At 36.1% G+C, this 21,073-nt stretch overlaps 1 protein-coding gene across 4 annotated transcripts; it reads left to right on the forward strand.

Annotated features, from left to right (window-relative positions):
* Nucleotides 1–625: 625 nt before the first annotated feature.
* beat-Vb (beaten path Vb) lies at nucleotides 626–14,897 on the forward strand. Of its 4 annotated transcripts, none has more exons than XM_068297285.1 (7): nucleotides 626–774; nucleotides 2,767–3,111; nucleotides 9,270–9,423; nucleotides 11,636–11,844; nucleotides 13,067–13,200; nucleotides 13,274–13,586; nucleotides 14,405–14,897. In XM_068297285.1, the coding sequence occupies exons 2-7, from the start codon at nucleotides 3,063–3,065 to the stop codon at nucleotides 14,584–14,586; spliced, it is 1,041 nt and encodes a 346-aa protein (XP_068153386.1). In that variant the 5' UTR covers nucleotides 626–774; nucleotides 2,767–3,062; the 3' UTR covers nucleotides 14,587–14,897. The 4 variants fall into 4 exon arrangements, with proteins under 4 accessions (XP_068153386.1, XP_068153389.1, XP_068153388.1 ...); XM_068297288.1 differs by having other exon boundaries at nucleotides 2,836–3,111; XM_068297287.1 differs by having other exon boundaries at nucleotides 635–749.
* The last annotated feature ends 6,176 nt before the right edge of the window (nucleotides 14,898–21,073 follow it).

Here is a 21,073-nt window from a genome sequence, read left to right on the forward strand (position 1 = left end):
GAAGTTCTACGTTCAACAACTCTCAACATTTGGCGTTATTAGGAGAATAAACGTCGATAAACAATTTATAAATGAGTGAAATGATTAAATTTGTTAAGTATAGTTTATAGTTTTCATTAGTTCTGTTGTGGTTTTATTGAATAAGAGTAAATTATACATTACAATTACAGAAATATAGCATCCCTTATTCTGCTATAAACTTGGTATACATTAACAGGGTCTGTTAATATCTCTACACCCTGTTAAATATCTGTACAGTAGCTACAAAGCGACAAATGCTGTAATGGAAAAAAGGACACTGGTCCAAATCTGAAATGGAGCACAAGACTTTTCTGTGCTCTCTTTTGTAAGAGAATAAAAAAGTATAGTAGGCGCGCCCATTCAGACTTTCGCTCTCTTTCTGTCTCTCTGTCATCTATTGCTCTGCAATTGGCATTCGGCACTTTTAGAACACGATGTTGCACGGAAACGAAGCTACTGCGGCAGCATCCGGAGCAGAGCTCTCAGCCGGCAACTCAAGTTTGGAGCATCATAGAGTTACCTACTGGCTCTTACAGCAACGGCATCCGGGGCAGGCAGCAATAGTCAGTTAGATGGCAACTTTTGTGTGGCACGGTACAGAGAGCGGTGCGGTGTGGTGCGGTCCGTTGCGATGTGGTACGCTCGATGACAAAAACGACGAAAGCGAGTAGCCTATACTTAGTCGTTGGCAAATAAATAAAACCAAAATAATAGACAAATATATATATGTATAACGTCTCTCTGTGTCTATATGTATGTGTGTCAAATTATGCATTTATGCAAATCAAGTCATAGATAGAAAAAAACAACAACAACAACGCACAACCATCAACAACAAACTGTCTGTTGCTGATGCACAAAACTCGTAAATATTTAAAATCCAGCCACCGAGTGCTCAATGTAGATTTTAGAGACTCTGATTAAGTGTATTTGTATGCCTCTCCATGCGTGTGTGTGTGTGTGCGGGTTTGTTTGTATGTGCAGGAGTGTGTCATTTAAGTCAGTGAATGAAATGTTTGTTAATTATGTATGTGTATACATTACATTGCCATTAAGTAATTAACTTAGCTCAACTGCTTCAATGTGTGGGTGTAGATATGTATTGCTTTGTTTCCCAGTTGGTCGATTGGGGGCGCACATGGCGTATGAGCAATGTGAATGTAAGGCAAATTGCGTACAAATTGATATGCCAAACAAAATCAAGATGCATTTGGCACATTAACTCTTTGCCCTCAAGACACATTTGCCTTATGTGTGTCAAATCAAACAAGATATGTACATATATCGAAACATATCGCTACTTAATTAGAAGATTCAAAGCAAATTGTTATTAGTTATTATTGCTTGAAAACAAATTGTAACTGGAATATGTGAATAATGCATTTTTCCAATTATGTGATAGATTTTTCCATTTTGATTGACATTTGATTACATCAAAAATGAATATGTATTTTGCCAAAGTAAAACTGTTTTCCACAGACGAAAGAAAATAAAATACTTGGAATATTATTGTATGTATTTTGATTTTTTATATATATTTTTATTTAGTTTTAAATTCGTTAACTGAAAACAAATAGCTAACTTAAATCTACAAATTTCATTTTACCCACTGGACCACAAATATTACAAACTGCAGAATGAGTTAAAGATAGAATTCAATCCTAGACCCAAATTATGGTCTTGTTCTTAGAAAAAAGCCTTTCTTTATACTCAAATCTTTGAATAGCTATCATTCTGTGTTTTCTATCTATCGGATGCAATCTCTGTAAGAAATATTATAAATAAACCCATTATTCTTAATACAAATGGGGTTAGCCTTTAATTTTATTATTAAATAGTAATCTTCTTCAGTTAAACAATCAATTTAACTAGCTAATTCTAGCTTTTGAGCTGTACAAGAAACATTTATGGCATATTCACGATTTTTAACACTGATGAAGTTGAAAAGTCAGGGCAATTCAAAAAGTAACTAAAAATTTGCTATAACTTGAGACCACATTAAACCATATTAAGTCAAAGCGAAGTTCCCCGCTGTCAGTGTTGACCTTTTCCCCTCTACTTGGCCACAGACTGTTATTAAAAATAAAATGCTTTTGCCGTAACAAAACTTTACCACGGTAATTTTAATAAACGCGTCAATGAAACCAAAACAATGACGACAGCAGGAACATGAGTTGCGGGTGCTTTGCCGGAAAGAGAAGCTGGACTCGAGGGAGTGCACAAAAAAGAAACCACAATTTGATTATAGCATTAAAGGACTTTGCGCCACAAAGCCCGAAGCGCCATGTCGGGGGCATCAGTGTGGAACTTGGCCTGGCCAAATGAATGTTGGCCATGTTGGTTAGACAAAGTTGTCGCAACTTACCGACTGACAGTTGTTGTAATTTTCTATCTCCTTTTTTTTCTTTATGTTGTTATTGTTGTTGTTGCTGGTGTTATTTTTTACGTTTTTGTGATGCTAACAATCGAAATTGTAAAACTGTCAACGTTTAAATAACGTTGACAATGACAATAAACAAATGCAATGGCTAAGCAGAACGAAAGAGAAAAAAAAAACCAAGAAACATTTCAACAAAAAAAATTGTGAAACGTCAGAGGGAAACAAACTTTTTGTGAAATGCAGACACGTGCGGAATGAGGGCAAGAAAAGTTTTGAAATTTAATAACCTTAAAACAAAGTATAACATTTCCCCCACCCTCCGCCAATCATCCGCAAGCCAAGTATCCATCATTATTTTTTTCTAGCTCATTGCCCTGTTGACCTGTCAATGGCATTTATCGATATCGAAACTATATTCAAACATAATCATAAAGCATACGACCAAGCTCAAGCCCAAGTAAAAGTTACATGTAAGAAGTTTGGACTAATAGAAAATGTAGATGGGCATTGAGCTCCTCTGGCAATATACAAAAAAACACAACGTTGAAGAAAAACAAGAATAACACCAAAAAGAAAAAATCAACAGCAAAAGAAGAGAGCAAAGTTTTACTTTTGAGCGGCAAAAACCGTTGGAACCACCTTTAAAAGGCGTCTCTCTACCATGGACTATGGCAATTGGCTGCTGCAGCTGGTCGTGCACATGCTGTTGGGTAAGTTAAAGCCCTTTTGTCTGCCACGCCCATAATAATAATGAAAATATTTGAAACTTTTTATTTTATTGCCTTTTGCTTTTAATCCTTTCCGTGCGGCCGCAACCTTTTTTACGACAAAGTCGACAATGTTGGCAACTTTTGCGGTTGCCTTTGCCTCACACCATGAAAAGTCATTTAGGCATTTCCGTTTCCGCTTTGCGCTTTTGTGCACTTCCCATCCCTTTTGGCAGCCCTTGCCTCTCCATCCAGGCATTTGCCTGGATGTGACCCTATAACCAGTGGCTTGTAGTATATGTGACCCGAAACTCTCTACTCGAAATTAGCATAGCAATAAATGTGTTCCTTTTGTTGCTGTTGCTGCTCTTTGTTGGTTTGTTTGGGTGTCGCCTACATCTGACTGACCTCGACCGCATAAATTTATGCAAATTTTATGCCAGAAATAATTGTTTTTTAAATACACTTTTCATTATTGCCCAATGAAAGGTAAAGCGAACCAACCAAAAACCAAGCAGACAAATAAAAATTACACTTTGATATAATTGAAATTTACTTATTTTATGTGTCTGCATTTTTAGATGACAAAGAAAATACAAATGTATCCAGCAAATGGTTTTTTTCCTATTATCCCAGTTCATTGTCTTTGTTGTACCACGCGACGTATGAGCAATAAGAGAAGTTCTCAATTGAGCCACAGTAAAATAAAATAAAACCAATCAACTTTTAGTTAAGTGGTAAAAATGATTACTTTAATTCAAAATTATATATTATTTACTTATTTTTTGACTTTTTTTAAACTTTTTATTGGCTTATCAAATAAAAATTTGTAAGAGAATTGAAAACAAAATCTATGATCCTTATCATATTCGAAGTATAACTATTTTACGTAAACATAAATTGTGCAGTTTTATTTTTGAATGATGAATGTGTTCAGAGTTTGATGTAAAATGATATGGGGCACAAGGCACAGACAGTTGTCAGACTAATGCTCGACTCTTTGAGCGGAAAAAGAAATTTGCATAAACCAAACATAAATGTGACAATTCCATTTCCAGAGTAGGCCTTAAAGGATTTGCGATGTGCTATATATTATTTGCTCTCTTCTAAAATTTATAGACGTCTTCAAAAATTCACTGGCAACAGAGTCTGGGAACAGTCAGGGCAATTGCTGTGCTGAGAAAATAAATATTTGGCTACAACTCAGAAACGAACAAACGGGGGCAAGTATCTCAGTAGCAGGTTAGCATTCTCTTTCTCTTTCCCTTCTTCTTTCGTTCAGTTCAAGTGCCATAAAGTTTGTTTAAACAAATTGCCGATTTTATAAGTGTCTTCAATTTTAGTAAGTGTGCGTTATGTGCTCTCCAAGGAACACTAGCAGAGTCCTCTTTAACTAAAGGATGTGGCTGAGTAAATTATGTGTCTCTACCATATTTGCACATATGAAAATTACTCTTGTTCGAGAAGAACATTGTAAGGAGCAGCAAGAAAACAAGAATAGGGGGTTTGTCTGGAAAAGGGACTTCGACAAACTTCTAGTTCATTGGGGGACAGAACAAAATCGAAAGCGTGTAGCAAGAGTTTGCCACTGTCATATGGGCTGGTAAACTGACACTAATGTGATGGCCCAGGCTCAGGATAAAAGCTAAAGTTAAAGCCAAAGTCTCTTGCAAAGTAAGCCAAAGTCGATGCGGCAAATCAAGTTTAAACTTTTCAGCGTTTGCATAGTTTTTGCTTCCGCATTTTGCTTCAACATTCAGTTTTTAGCTGCATACCAAATGGGATTTAAACAATAGCAAAAACAACACCAACAACATCACCCACAACAACAACAATAACAAACCCCAACAACAATAGAGACAGCTGAAGAATCTCAGACCAGTTCAGCATAGTTGGCCGCCATCTTTTGCCATTTTTAGCCTGTCCCACTCTCGTGTTGCTCGTTTTGTGTGCCATTTAGCTGCTCAATTTTTTCCCATTTTTTTTTTTTTTTGGCTTTGTTGCTCTGGTTGTTTTTGCTGGATGCTGCGCTTTGCCGAGATTAGCATCTTTATTTGTGTTTGTTTGCCACAGCGCAGCTAACGCAACTTGCCCCCAAAAACGAAACCAAAACAAACTCCAAACCAAACCCATACCCAAAACCAAACTAAACCAAACCCAAACTCAATCCAAACAAACAGTCGCCCGGACTTCTAGGCACGGTTGTCGTTGGCCCCCGCATTTATATGCAAATTATAGACGGTTGGACGTTGATTTTTTCTTTATTTTCCGTTTTTCTTTGCATTCTCTTTTCTTTTCCTCATTCTCGTACCAGATTTGTCTGCTGTGGCATTTATCGTGAGCGCCAAATGTTTAAAGCGGATTTAAATTGAACAAGAAAATAACGAAAATGCAGACAAGGGCCAGTTTGGCAAATTTGTGTCTATAGCCTTCCTTTATTTATACATGCATACGTTTATAGTTAGCAAAAAAGAACCCACTAAACTTATGGAACAGATAAAGTTGGCAACTAGGATAACAAAAGATTATGCTAGCCAAGTTCAATTCTACATTAGAGCCTTCTTTCAAGGTTTCTGTATAAACTAAGCAACAAAAAAAGACATCGTAATATTCGCATTTGCGTAGCTTATTAGCTAAAGACATTTGTGTCCTAAAAAGTAGGCAACACTTATTGTATGCACTGCTTATGGCGTAGCTTTTCAATGGAAAGATTTTAATTATTGCAAACAGTGCCATTTGTGTTTGCCTTGATGCTTTTTCATCATTCATACGTTAAAAAGAGAGAACTATTGATTAAGGAGAACTGATAATATTAATAATTTTAATAATAATAATAAAAAATTTCAAAATATTAGAAAAATTATTCTTAATTTTCCCTAATATTTGCTAAACTTTTGAATTTTTTCCTAATTTTTGTTAATTTTTTGTTAATTTTTTGTTAATTTTTTGTTAATTTTTTGAAAAAGAACAAAATTTAAGAACAATTAAAAAAAAATTAAGCAAAAATGGGAGTTATTAAAAAAATTCTTAAATTTTAGTTAATCTTTTGTTAATTTTTTTCAAATTTTTATGAATTTGTTTGTTAATTTATCGTAATTTTTTGTTATTTAATCTAAATTTTTCCTATATAAAAACATTTAGTTTTTCTTGATAAAAATTTGAAAATAATTAACAATTAAAAATAAAACATTTTTCAGATTTAAAAAAAAAGCACTCCTAATGAAAAAGTAATGCTAGTGCTTAACGGCACAGCTCTATGTTAACTTTAGAAACATTAAACTAAAAGTTTTGTCATAACAAAATACTGTTTACATTTCTTAAATTCCTTAACAAACAAAAAAGCTTGTGTAAAAAATTGAGAAAATAATTTAGAAATTTGATGTAACCATTCTTTTATTAGGACTATTGCTATCATTCAAAATACTTGTTTAGCTATTTCATTGCTTCACCATTCTCATGTAACTGCTTTGATATTGTGAATTTTATATAATTTCACTTGTTCGTTAATCTATTGCGAGTTCGTTAAACTTTTAAATCAGACTACTCTTGCTTTTGCCCTTGACCCGGCTGACTTTCTTTGGCTTTCATTACGTATTGCGAAGACGTTGTTACGCCGACTTCATTGTTTGAGCGGTTTTTAGAGACCACAAGCGAACAGCTGCGCAACAATCAGACAAGCAAACAGATAGACAGACAAACAGACAGACAGACATACATACTTAGAGTCAGACAAAAGGAAAAATCGACTGACAAACCAACTACACGTACAACAACCAATTCATGTATTACCGTTGGTGTTCTGTTTGTTAGGCAGCAAAGTTCACTCAAGTGCGTTGATTGCCAAGTAAAAGGAAAAAAATAAAACAAGAAGGGCAAAAAGAAACCAAAAGTTTTGTATGCTGTATTTTATGTACTTGTTTTTTTTATTATTTGCATAGATGTATATACTTATGTGTGTGTGTGTGGATGTTTACAAAGACATGGAATACACACACACATTGGCAGGTGAAGTTTTCCATTTGCTTTGGCTCACTCCTTTCTGTTGTTTGGTACTTACTGTCGTCGAGCCTTGTCATTAAGCTGCGGTTACCGCTGCCATTTGCAAATGTGTTTGCCATTGTTGTTACTGAAGTTCTTGTTGCTGTTGTTATTGTAGTTGTTTACTGTTGTTGTTGGTCGACAGCTTTGACATGCTTCAAAAGACTCCATGTCAGAGCAGAATCAAAGCCCTCTAGGCACTCGGTACTCTTGTTTGTTTGTCTATTGAAACTTTAAACAAGTTTGCAGTTTACAGTTTGTCTGTCATTCTGTTTTGCCTCTGACAATGCCACTGACGATGCACACAAATGCCACGAGCTCTCTTCTTTGTCGCTTCTATGTACATACACACATACATATGTATGTGTATGTGTTACAGCGCTATAAGTTCGACTTGTTTGCAATTCCATTGCTGTTGCAAGGTAATCAAAATGCGCCTAAACTGTCACAAATTTAAACGGCACAAAAAGAAAGAGGAAAACCAAATAACATGGGAGTAACTGTGAGAAATACAAAAAAAAGAGAAAGGGATTGCTCCTGGGCAAATATTACCTTTGACATAGTCCCCCCCCTTGCCGAAGTTATTTCAACTGTAAAGTGCAACAAATTAAATTCACGACCGTTTTGCTTGTTGCCGCCGCTTGGCGGCGCTGGTTACCTAATGCGATTTACTAAATTTATGCACAAGTTGTTGTCCCGGCCAGAGCTGTTGCCTGCCATGCTTAAATTTTGTTGTTTTGCCTGCTTATCATGCAGTAGTAGTAGTACTACTTCAAGTGCAACCAAGATTATGGAAATTTTCGTGAGCAACTTTGCAATGGGGAGGCACGAATGGCGGTCGGCATTTAGTAACAACAACAACAAGGACAACAGCAAAAAACTTAACCAACGACAACAACAGTAACCACAGCAGCAGCAAACTCATTGCAGCTAATGATATTAACCATTTTTTTCCGGCATTTCCGTTTTTCGTCTTGCATTTTGTCTGTTTGTCTGTCTGTTTGCACTTAAAAACGTTCAGCAAATTGTAAAAACCCAAGCAAGCGGTTGTTTTTTTTCTCTCACTTCCTGTTCATTTTGGGTTTTTTTCCCCTGTTTCTGGATGAAACGTTTAGCAATTGCCGCATGGGTTGCTTGATAAGTACATTAGACAAAAGCAATTATCAATGAATTTTAAGGGGGTTAGCAAACTTCGAATCCTTTAAATAAAAGATTATGAGTAAACCAAGCAACTTATAACAATGGAACTTAATTTTATCACTTATAGACATTCGAAATCGTCCCATCCCAAAGGACTTACACATGTTCTTTTGTTGCCATACTCAATATGTTGTTTTCTATAATATGAACAATTTTTAAGCTAGTTCTCGCACAGCCCTCGTGGCACTTTTTTCTTGAAAAATTTTCTTGTTTCTCATTTCAATGTTGAACATTTTTACAAGTTCATTCAATTAGCAGTTCTACTTCTCTTTTTGTGCTCTAATTGTTCTCTTTATTTTTTTGCCTAGTTTTTGTTTCCATTTATTTTATAAAAATTAAAGGGCTTTAAATATAACATCCGAATAATTGCATTTTAAATCGAATTTTCAATGAAAAAAGGTATTAGATTGTGAACAGAAAATGTAATTTAAATCATTTGAGAACGAATTATGTCCATAATTTCTATATAGTCACCTTATTTAATAACGCTAATCAAAGAAACTTTAAGTGTGCCCTACTTTAACATATTTAAATTCTGAAGTAAAGCCTTTTACTAAGTATTGGGCAATTATTATTGGAAAAAGTAAGCTCAATTTGTTGGTAATTCTTCAATACACACTCTGTACATATACATATATGGATATTTGTATACTATATAAAAATATAAATGTTTGCTCCCATTTAAATGTACCAATGGAGATTTTAACTGTTTTTATTTGTATACTACCGGTTTTATAATCTCAGAGATGTGGCCAGCAGGAGCCTACCAGATCGAAAGCAAAACTGCAAATGCAAAATATTTTATACATTTCATTTTACCTCAGTTTATTTTTTTGTGACATTTTTCATCATTTTATCTGGAATTTTTTTTATCAATGTTGCTTTCACCCTTACTCACTCATTTTGTTTCCTTCTCTTGGCAGCTATGCGGCGCATTCAGTGTCTCCTTGTGACTGACATCAATGTGCCACAAATTGTTGATTTTCGTGATAACGTGACATTATCCTGCAGCTATGACATAAGTGGTCACACGTTAAATTCGGTTAAGTGGTACAAAAACGAAATGGAGTTTTTTAGGTAAGTACACAGCATGAATTCTACTTTGCCACTGTATGTGTGTGTGTGTGTGTGTATATATGGTCGCTACCTCCCATCTGTCTGTCTGTCTGACTGTGTGGGCACATAATTTATGATATTTTTATTTCAGCTCGCATCTGTCGAACGCATGAAAAATCTGTGCCATGGTCATGGTGTGGCCACCAAAAAGGGGGGAAAGTTAAAGGATAAATGGAATGGGGAAAGTTATGTAAGCTTTGCCACATAAATATGCTCATTGTCAGGCAGGGACGGCTGTTGCGACTTTCTTGGTCAATTAATTATGAAATAAATTAATTTGTGTGCCATGGCAAATTAATTTAAATGTGTCATAAAAAAAAAACTCGAATCACTTTCTTTGGATCTCTCTCTTTCTCCCTCGCTTGCTCTCTTTTTCTGGCAGTATTTGTTTGGGTAGTTAGCATACTTGGTAGTTACTATCTGAACTAACTGAAAAACACATTTTCCTCAACATGAAATGTCCACTTATATATAAATGCTTTAAAATCTTTTATTACCCTAATTAAAAAAAGGGAATTTACGTTTAGAAAATGAAAAATATGCATTTATAAAGTAAAATTATCGTGCTAGACTTTAACTATCTTGATGTTGACTTCTTTAAAGTTGTTAAGAATATGAAAACTTAGTCCCTAACCTGCCTTTAAGGAAGATTGAATACATTTGATGGATGTTTCTAGTCAAAAACTTAACATTAGGAGCCCAATTGGTCTATAAAAGTATCACTACTTATTTAATTTTGTGAAACCTTTACAACAGAATTCTAGAAACGTTTGGATTGACTTTAAATTTCACTTTGATATTCGTTTTTGTTAGAACGAGATTAGGTAAAGGGTATGACAGCTTCGGATTGCTCCCATATTTTGGTCTATCATATACATTTTTAGTCAACATATAAATATGTGTGAATGCGGCTAAAGGAATACGACTTCAGTATAATGAAAAATCTCAAGTGACTGCTTCGCGTTTTGCTTAATTAAAAATGAGCAAAAACACATACATAGATATGCACACACACACTCGCAGAATTTCCATACTTAAGAGTAAAATGAAAGAAGGCGAAAAACCCATGCCCTATGGGAAGAAGTAAAACTTTTAATTAGACAGCAGCACGTAAAAGTCAACTAAAAGCAAATTGCAATTTGACTTGAACTTGCAATGCAAATGAAAGTAAATAAATATTTAACTTTAAGTAGACAACAACAAAAAATAATAATAAGCAAGAGTTTTAACTTTAGCACAGTCAAAAGACAAAAATAAATTTCAATTCCATTCTAACTATATTAAACTGAACTCAAAACTTATATCATAACATTTAACAATGTGAGAATTATATAACTTTCACTACTTATATGTATAGTAGACTGTTACATCCTTAGGATTCTATCCTGCCAAAGAGTTTACTTAACTTTACCAGAACTTCATGTGTCAGCAGACATTCCTTTAAACACAATTTAATTCTTTTTTTTAACTTGCCATCGCGCTTAGCAACCATCTATAAACATCTAGAGAAAGGACCCGCAAATCCCTTGTAGCAAATGTTTGTATTGCTTATCAAATTTGCTGATTTGCCGCCACAGTTGTTGGCTGGCCTAAGCCGCAAATAATGCCTAACTGTCCGACCTCATCCGATTGCCTCACTCTTGGCCATTTTCTAGCCTAAACATCTATTAACAAATAGGGCACACAAAGCGACTTATCAACACTAGCGCAGAGCTTGGTTGTTGTCGAGGACTAAGAGGGATTCGATTGGGACAGCCATTTTATTTATATGTGTGCCTGGGCGAGTGTGTGTGTGTGCATGGACAAATTTCCACTCGAACACTCTAGTAGTCGATTTCTTTTTTTACATGTTTTGAAGTATTTGAGGGATTAATGAGCATCAATTCGACATACCCACACATACAAAGGACACAAAATTAAAGGGATGCCAACCACCCATCTCTTAGCCATCGCCTACTATGGGCAATCAGTTAAAATTGTGTGCATCTAAGCCACTTGTCTGAAAGGAAAAATCGCAGTTTCCTGGCCTACTACTTGAAAGCTTTTAAACCAACAGAATGAAAACTGAATTAGAAAACAGACAATTTCCCATTTGGCGCAATTTGCGGCCACTTTGTTGCCTGCCCTTATCTTTCATTTACTCACATTTTTATCACGTTCTCTCTATCGCTAGATACTCACCACTAATGCAGCCCGTTTACATGAGCTTCCCCGTGCAGGGCGTCCAATTGATCGATGATGGCAACGAATGCAATGAATCCTCTTGTCGTGTGGAGCTTAATTTATTGGGCATCAAATCGTCGGGTGTCTACAGGTGCGAAGTGTCCGGCGATGCGCCACATTTCAAGCTAACAGCCCGTTCGGCCAACATGAGCGTTGAAGGTAAGTCTTTCGAAATCTCAGATAATGAGTAATATAATTTCAATTGTTAATCTTAAATTAAAGAAAATGCTTAAACACTGTGCATGTGTGTGTGTGTGTGTTAGTGCATTGTGTGTATGTGAATGCATATATTTTTCCGCTACACGGTGCATTCGAGTATATATGTATGTGTATGTATTCCCATGCTGTTGTTGCCCTGCAGAGCATAAACAGAGTAAAATGTGTAATTTCCGTGATATTTTAATAGTAAACAACACGAGAGGAAAACTGCAAGAAACATGCAGGAGCCTTTTGCATATATGACGAGCTGGCAAAGTGGCTGCCACTGCTACTGTGTTGAGACCCAAGGATGAGAGTCGGGCAATGGCACACGCACAGGATAAGCAATGCATGCAGCGCAAGCAGCACGGATGTTCCCGCGAATGGAACAGAGAACGTTCATAAAATGTAACCAAGAGATGCATGTGATTCACATCCGCACAGCAAGCCAGCCAACCACACACACACACACAAACCGAGAGTCGTACACACTGATACAAGGACGCTGAAATAGCGTACAGGAATGGTGTTTACCTCCTCCACGCCATCGTCTCTATTCCCCTTACCCATCACACACAGCCACATAACCTTCCATCTCCTTTACTCGAGTATATCTCTGTACGCGCCTCTGTGATTTACGGCAGCACTTTATGCTTAAAAAGGATATCGCTAAAATGAAAAGCTCCGCTGCCGCTGCCACCGCCACTGCCATTGCCACTCCCCCACTTCGACCCACTACTACTACTACATACATACATACATACGTGTTTCCCATTTTTCCTTGTTTCTGTTTTCGCTTTTACTTTTTACCCCCCAAAACAGAGGATGTTTCTCTGCATGTGTTTTATGATCATCTATTTTCCCGCTGATATAAAATAAATATCTGTGTGTGTGTGTGTAGAATGTGTGTGTGTGTGTGTGTGTGGAGTGAAGAGAAATCTTACTTGTTCTCTAGCTAAAATATTTTTAAAAATTTATCAAAAGCAAATAAAGGAGTTGTAAAGTAAGCAACAGCTAGCACGAAAACAACAACAAACCAAATGCAAAATAAAAACAAAGATTCTCTTGGAATAGTTTTTCTTCATAATAGTTTCTAAAATGACGAAGAGACTGTAAATTATTTCAACATTAAATCACAATCTGTTAAAAATTTCATTTATTTCCTTTTTTTTTATATTCTTAGCTTTGCCCCAAAATAATCCTCTGATCAGCAGTTTTCATTCAATGTATCACTTCGATGACTTTGTTCAGGTTAACTGCAGCACGGACTTTTCCAGTTTATTTACCAAAATCACTTGGTATATCAATGGCGTAAAGGTAAGACCAAAAAGAGATAGATAAGTATATATAATTTCTATTAAAAATGAGTTTTCTGTTTGTTCATTCACAGGTATTTCTTATTGATTTACTGCCCAGCATCGAAACTACAATCACTGCCCATGAATACAATTTAAGACGCATTGTATCTCAATTAAATTTCTATGCCAACGATCCGCGATTCCATCAATTGCAATTGCAAGAATTATTGATCCAGCGACAACAACATAAACGCGTCATAACACCACCAAAACTTGGCCTAGAGCTTCGATGTGTGGCCGAAATAGATCGATATCCGCAATTGCAACGAGAGGCCATTATGTATGCACAACTATTTCGCGATGAAATGGATTTAAAGAATCAAAAACTAATCAACTCCAAGTCGGGTAAGTCAGAAATGTATACCCAACAAAGTGTAGACAATAAATTGGCCTAGAAATCTGTTTGATATACATAATTAATCAAAGAGATGTCTTTGAAATCTTAAGTTCCAAAGTTCAATTTTTAAAGGTTTTCAAGTCTGGGATATTAAGTTAAGCTTTTTGGCTTAAGGAGCCTTAAGTTTTTGCAGAAATTATATAATTTTTTTAAGAAAGCAGGATGTGAATTGTGTGACAAAGACTCCATTATCTTTGAATAGAATGAAGGCCATTAAGTAAATATACCTATAGCATTCTTTGGAACTTCTTAAACCTAATACTCCCACCAGACTTAAACTAAACTATAAATGGATTGAAAAAAACAAGGACTCTAGAAAAATATATCAAAACATTAGGACATTCTATCAAAATTTAAGTGAACATAGTATACACTTAATACAGGCTGAAGGTTATTACAAATTTAAAGGAAAATAGGTAACACATATTGCACATATATAATATGTATGTATATATAGTTGGAAAATTAAAAATATATTATAAATGTTACGTATACATTTTTGGCAAATTGACTTTAGTCTCAGTATGCCTCATCGGCCTTCACTTTACTTTTCTGTGGCCTTTAATGCACTCGACCACAATTGCAGCGGCCGCTAATTAAAAATAAATACATTTTCAAACAGACTGACAGGCAAACGCGGTCACAATTATATTTGGACAATTTTTAACACAAATAAATAAAAGTGCACTCTGTTTTCTTTCTCCTTCTCTCGCTATCTTTCTCACTTTTGCCATCTTTCTGTCTCTCTTTCGCTCTGGTATTGCAGTGGCCACGCCTGGCATGGCTCTAACAGGACATGGATTGCAATTGCAGCTGCTTCTGCTGATGGCAGTCGCAACAACCGCAGCGCGACTCTTGATGCCGTTGACATTTCAATACGGTGCACGGAAGTCAGCACGGTATAAAATGACATCAGTTGCCCCAACCGCAGCAACAATGTGCCGTTAGGCTTGACTTAGTGTGTAATGACGTATTTTTTGTATTGTATTTAGTGTATTTTATGTGTTCATATGTAATGTATTTTATGTTTGTTAAAACCTATATTTTTATTAGCTCTAAGCAAACTGAAATGCACGTGAGAATTTACAAACCAAACAAAAAAAAAAAAAAAACGAAAGAAAAATATGAAAAATTATTGTATAAGTATTAATTAATAAATGTCACAGAAATGAAAGAATAACTCTCCTCGAGGCAAGCAAGCAGCAGTGTAAATAGCCTGAAAGTATGCAATAAAAATTACGTAAAATCATCATGCAAAACATTTAGTTGATTTTTTGCCACTTTTATTCAAATTCTTAGTCCAATATCCACAATAACCACAAAAGTACCGTTAAATATGTTGTTGGCTTTTTGTTTTACAATTCCTTTTTTTCTTGTTTTATATTGTTCTGCTCCTTTGGGGTATGCCAATGTACACACACATATACATACATATACATATACATATCTATATATAAAAGTATATGTGTCTGCGAGTGCCCTCCAGTTCATCTCGTTTTCATTGTGTATTTTAAATCGAATTCAATGAATTCAATTGCAATTCCCTTTTGCATACACAAGATTGTGGCTGTGAAAATGCGAACCATGTGTCGATAGCGCCTATATCACATCGTACCCCTTAACCATATTCAATATTCACCAAACCAAACGCCGACACTCTTTTCCACCCCCCCTAGATGTGTACATGTGCATCTAGTACACGGGAAATATATTCGATTTGATTTTACTTTTCAATTTGAAGCATGCAAAATGGGAATCATTTAAAGACAAGTTGTGGAATAAAAACAGCAACTTCATTAAGAAATTGTTTAAACACACACAAATGAGAATTAAAAGTAAGTACCTAAAGCTGCTTAAAATAAATTTCGTATTTGGCTTTCGTCAGAGTTCAGATTGAGTAAGTCCTGTTGTGGATACACTTTTCGTATAAACTGTTCTTTGGTTATAGCTTTACTCACTGTTTCGTGCAAGCTAAACACCGAATCTCCTGCTTGTATTTTTGCCCATCCGACTTTAATTCTGTGTAAAATTTTAAATTTTTTGACATATTTGGAGGTGTTTTTTTCAAAAATTTTACAATTCTGCACATTACACTTTACACTAGTTATAAAAGTCCAAGTATCAAACTTAGCTGAGGTAAACATTTATTTCACCAAGTCTTGGTCAAAGACAACGAAAAACTTATTTCAAATAATTACATTTTATAACAATCATAAGACTGCAAAGACTCTAAAAAGCAAAGGGCCTAGACTTACTCTGGTCTGAAGATATATGTATCTACCACATCTCAACAACCGGATAATACCAACCAATAATTCAGTTAAACAAAGATTGTCCTTCATAGATTCATAATTTTGATACCTAATGGGAATATTTTTTTCATTTCTACTTTGCTTTACTAATATATTATATTTAAAATGATGAAACAAACATTCTTCACATGGACAAATCTGTGGAATTTCATCATTTCATCTAATATTTAATGTCTTAAATGTCTATAACTAAAGGGACCACATTGGGACCTGCAGGAAACGGCACTCAGCTCGTTCACACACACACTGAGTCATATAAAAATGAGGGATCAAAAGTATTGACGCTGGGCAAAAGGGCGGTGCAGAGCCAACTGAAGGAGAAGAAGATGGAGGATAAACAACAAGCACAGTGAAAAGACTATTAAGCGATAATTTATTTGTAATCTGCAACGTGGACGGGTGGGCTTGTCTGCTGGTTCTGTCTGCTGATGATGCAGCTCTAGCCATGGTGGAAAGATGCGATGAAAACCAGCAGCGAACTGCAATGAAATAACGAAAGGAAGGGTGGTGGATGGTGGGATAACAGTTGAAAGGATATTGCTCCTCTCTTGGGGTAATAAAACGGCTGAAGAAATCTACAGCAAAAGAACAGAAAAAAACCGAAAGCAAATATTTCAAGACAGATTGAAGGGGCAATGGGCATTTCGCTCTCCGGGGGACATTTGAGGCAGACAATTTGAACAGCTGGACCTTAAAGCGCCGAGATATGAGTACAAGTCTTAAAGGATTAAAAAATAATTTCGGTTTGTTGCTTTAATAACAAGAAATGTCAATTACAACCGCTTTAAAAGCCGGTAAAGGAAACTCTGACTGACTGACTGACTAACTGGGAGATTGCCACTGCACTTGCTCCTCCAGAAAACCACAAGGATTAAGTAATTTCTGCCAGACATGCAACAGCCACAATCGCCAAATGAACACAAAAACTTTTGCTCAGCATGGAGAGCCAAAGACGAGTATGGGAAAAGAAGTAGTATTTGGGAGTAGAGAGGACTCGAGGACTCTGGCACTCTAATGCACTCGTGTGTGCAATAAATTGGCATATCCTTGCAAACTTACTCACACACAGACACACAGGCACATACACATACCTACGCACAGACGAATATGTAGACAGACCAAGAGACAGACACACAGACACAATGGCAATGAGTTTTGCGTGTGCCGAGGCGGCTGCTATATTATGCACAGGATGCGCATAAGAATGAAAATCCTTTTGCACTTAATGGCAACACGGAAAAGGCAGCAGCAGTAACAGCAAGGAGCATCTTGTCCCTTTCCATTCACATCACCACACACACACACACACACACACACACACACGTCTCCTCTGCATCCTTTCCCCATCTCTATTCTACTTTGACCGAGTAATATTATTTTGTGCAAAATTTCTTATTTTACCGTGGAAACTCATAAAATTTGCTGCTGCTCTTTGTGGACTCAATGAACTACCGGCGTCCGGCAAAACGAGAGAGTCCAACGAGCTGCATCTCCTTTTTCTTCCTTTGCTTCTTAACCACTTTGAAGGCCATTAATTTGCAATGACCGTGGCAAGCAGCGGGCATACTGCCAACCCGAGCCACACTCCTCTGGTTGCCGCACTCCCCTGGTTGCCTGGTTGCTTGGTTCCTTGGTTGGCCAGTTCGTCGGTTAGTTGCCTGGATGGCTTCTTGTCTCGCATTGCTCCATTTTACAGCCATTTCAACGCTGCATCGCTCTACATTGCACATTTATTGTTTTTAATGCATTTATATGGCTTGAAGTAAGAGACAACAAGCGCTAGTCCCATAGGATTTGCTTCTGGCAAAATGAGAATAAAGCTTCTTAAAGGTTCACATTGCAAAACAAGGAACAAAAAAGAGGACTCCATCAGCTGATCTGTCGACAAACAAAAGACATATTGGCATTATTTATTTAAGCTCTACGGAAACTAACATTGAAGCTAGAAAGCGATGCTAAGAAAAATGATGCCCCCAGGCATCATCTTGGCTGATGCCTTTGCCTTTACAGTTACTGATGCTGATGTCGAGATGCTGATGCTGAGATTGCATACAATTTGCTTTGGCAGCACATTTCTTAGCCTTCTAGCACAACTAATGAACCATTGCCAGGAGATGAGTAGATATCAGTACATTCCCATTCATCCATCCGTGTCTACATACCCACATACATACATACATACATACATACATCAATAGGTAAGTATCTACCTTTTGGCGATGGACATTTCAATTGAATTGCATCACATTTGATATGCTGACAATGGGTATAAAAATCGATCTATCAAAATTTAAAATATTAAAACGAAATAGTTCTGAAACTCGCACTTTTTCTGAGATCTTAAAGATCACATTCAATAAATATTGATTACAAACAATCTTCTCGTAATTTGAAAGTCATAGTGGTAAGATTTTACAATGTCTTTAGTCAACGTTCTTATTTTGAATTGTCTTCTCCGGTTAATTAACTTGCTGATGCAAATAATTGCCAATCCGAAAGACTCTACTTGGGAATGAGTAACCAATTAATATCCTTAATTTTCTTATTTTATGTCCAGCATTTCGGAAGCGTCTTGAAAAAGACAAATTTTGTGAATATTTCGAAAGACCAAGGCAAAGTAAATATATATGACCACAAACTCAAATATTCCATCAAGAATACACCTATTTGTTGTTGTTTTTATAAATGTTGCAGACAAAATTGAAACTTTTTTTCCCCAGTAAACCAATGGCAAGTAGTTGGAAATGCTTGTGACTGTGAATGACAGGTTGGTTAATACCCGATGCCGGTTGCCACCTGTGCAAAAAACGAGATAAATAGAAACAAAGCTGCAAAATAGAAAGTGCTGCAATTACAACAATAACAAGAACAACAAAGTTGAAATGCAGCAGCAACGACGACAACAACTACAACAACAACAACAACAACAATAATAATGACAATTGCAATTGCTGGCAGAATAAAAGAGCGGAAAAAAAGGGCAAAGAATTCTAAATGAAAGAATATGAAGGGAAATGAAAGCAAAGTAGAAAAGCATTTACTTGAATTGACTTTATCCGCTTTGTTTGTAGCTGCAGCAGGGACAACAACGACAATAACAACAACAGCAGTCCTGATGAAGGGGGTGGAATCCTTGTGCCTGAGATCGGGGAACTCGGGCAATCAGGCGCATCGTTAACTTCCGCAACGTCGACGCCTGGCAACCGCAATTGAAATGTTTTCATTGCAACAACTAAAAATTGTCATCAGGATTTTCATTACCTGAGGCCAAGTTGGCTTCAGCAAACGCTTTATTAAAGATTCTGTGGCCAGTTCTCATTCTGTCTCCACGTCTAATGCTCTGTTTCTGACTGTGATTCTGGTTCGGGTTAGCTTTTCTTTTACCACCACTACCACCAGCCCCATCATCAGTACCGTAGGCAGTTGGCACTGGCGTTTAATTAAGTTTCTGCCTGTGCCATCTTCCACACACATACACACACACACACACTCACTCTAAAGCTCAGTCTCTCCCCTTTTTAGCCATGATAAAAAATGGCGTGAAAAAATGCAATTAGTGTTTTTCTCAGCTCATTTCAAGGACTAGCCTTTAATTGCAAAATGCGGCAAATTAAATCATTTTCACTTTGTCTTAAAGTCTCTTTTAAAGCAACAAATGAAAGCAAACCAATGAAAGAAAAGGGCAACCGAAAGGACCGCGTGGCAACAAACCACAACGGAGTCGACCCAGTAGCAGCAGCATCAGCAGCAGCATCCATAGAAGAAAGCAAATGAAAATAACCAGTCAACGAGTGAGAGGCAGAGAGTGTGTTGCAAGATTTGTAGACTGCATTTTTAATTACACTAAAAGCAGCTGCAACCAAGTGAGATTTCTCCTTTCTCCTTTTTTTTTTTTTTTTTTTTTTGTTGTTTTTACAATGTGTTGGCATTCTCCATTCGGTTTTTCTTTACTTTCTTTCCTCTACATTTTAAGGTGATTCTTGCTTTCTCATCATTAAGGAAACCCTTCTCTTCTCGAATGACACATAGAAAAAAGAAAAAAATTAGCATAAATATGCAGGCCGAAACCAATGAAAAGGAAAAAAAAGAACGCAAACTAAAGGAAAATTAGAAAGTTGTAAAACCAAACACCATTAAACACATCAACTGGAAACAAAAACTCATTTCATCTATGACCCAAAACCACAAAATGCTATCTCAAATGTATAAGTTCATGAGCCGAATTCGATTTACCCTACATTAACTTAATCATAACAAACAAACTATTTTCCATTTCTGAGCTTGAAAGGTCCTTTGTGTTATTCCAAAGAGTCCTATTACGGAAAGACCTAAATTGTTTGGAATTCAAAGAAGCGAAGATTAGTTTAGATTTTCAAATGTTTCTCTCTTTATATTTTATTAAAATAAGCAGGCAAATCGTGTATCCTGAAATTTGTACCTTAATCATAGACCCAGTTAAAGGACGTTAGAGAAAAGTACATATACAAAAGAAACCCAAAAACATATTATTTAGTCATGTTGTTTAATAAGTTGACAGTTTCCCAACTGTATCAAAGACCATAAATCGGTAGATCCTTGGAAATTTGGATTTATTTTTAATTACTTTATTTAAGTTTTTGAAATGAACATGCCACATGATGACATTCTACAATTATTAAGCCTTCCCTATGACATTTTCATTATAATCCTTATTGACGAATTCGATATTGTTATATAGACCCCTTTCGTTACTTTGGCCTTGCTGGGTATTATGGAGAAAAACAAACGACATATAGAAATCAAATTGGACACACAAGAAACGGCAACACGAATGTCCAGCAATTTTGGAGACCAACTTGTAATAGAAGAAAAACAACAAGAGACAGCAACGAAATGTTGTTCTTTAAATGGCACAAAATGTTTTGAAAGCTTATTTTTCATTTGCCCAATGTGATGAAAAAACAAAACAGAAGAAACAAAAAAAAAAAGGATATACCAAAAGCTCAAAACGAAAAAAAAAAAGACCCGGCACCCGGGCATGGCAAAGACACAACGGCAACGGGAACGACAACGGCCAAGGAGCAAACAAAAAAAAAAAGAAAACGACAAAATTTACAAAATATAAGAAAAATAGCTAAAGATAG

The sequence above is a fragment of the Drosophila tropicalis genome, unplaced genomic scaffold, assembly GCF_018151085.1.
Source record: "Drosophila tropicalis isolate 14030-0801.00 unplaced genomic scaffold, ASM1815108v1 contig_859, whole genome shotgun sequence".
NCBI lineage: Eukaryota > Metazoa > Arthropoda > Insecta > Diptera > Drosophilidae > Drosophila > Drosophila tropicalis.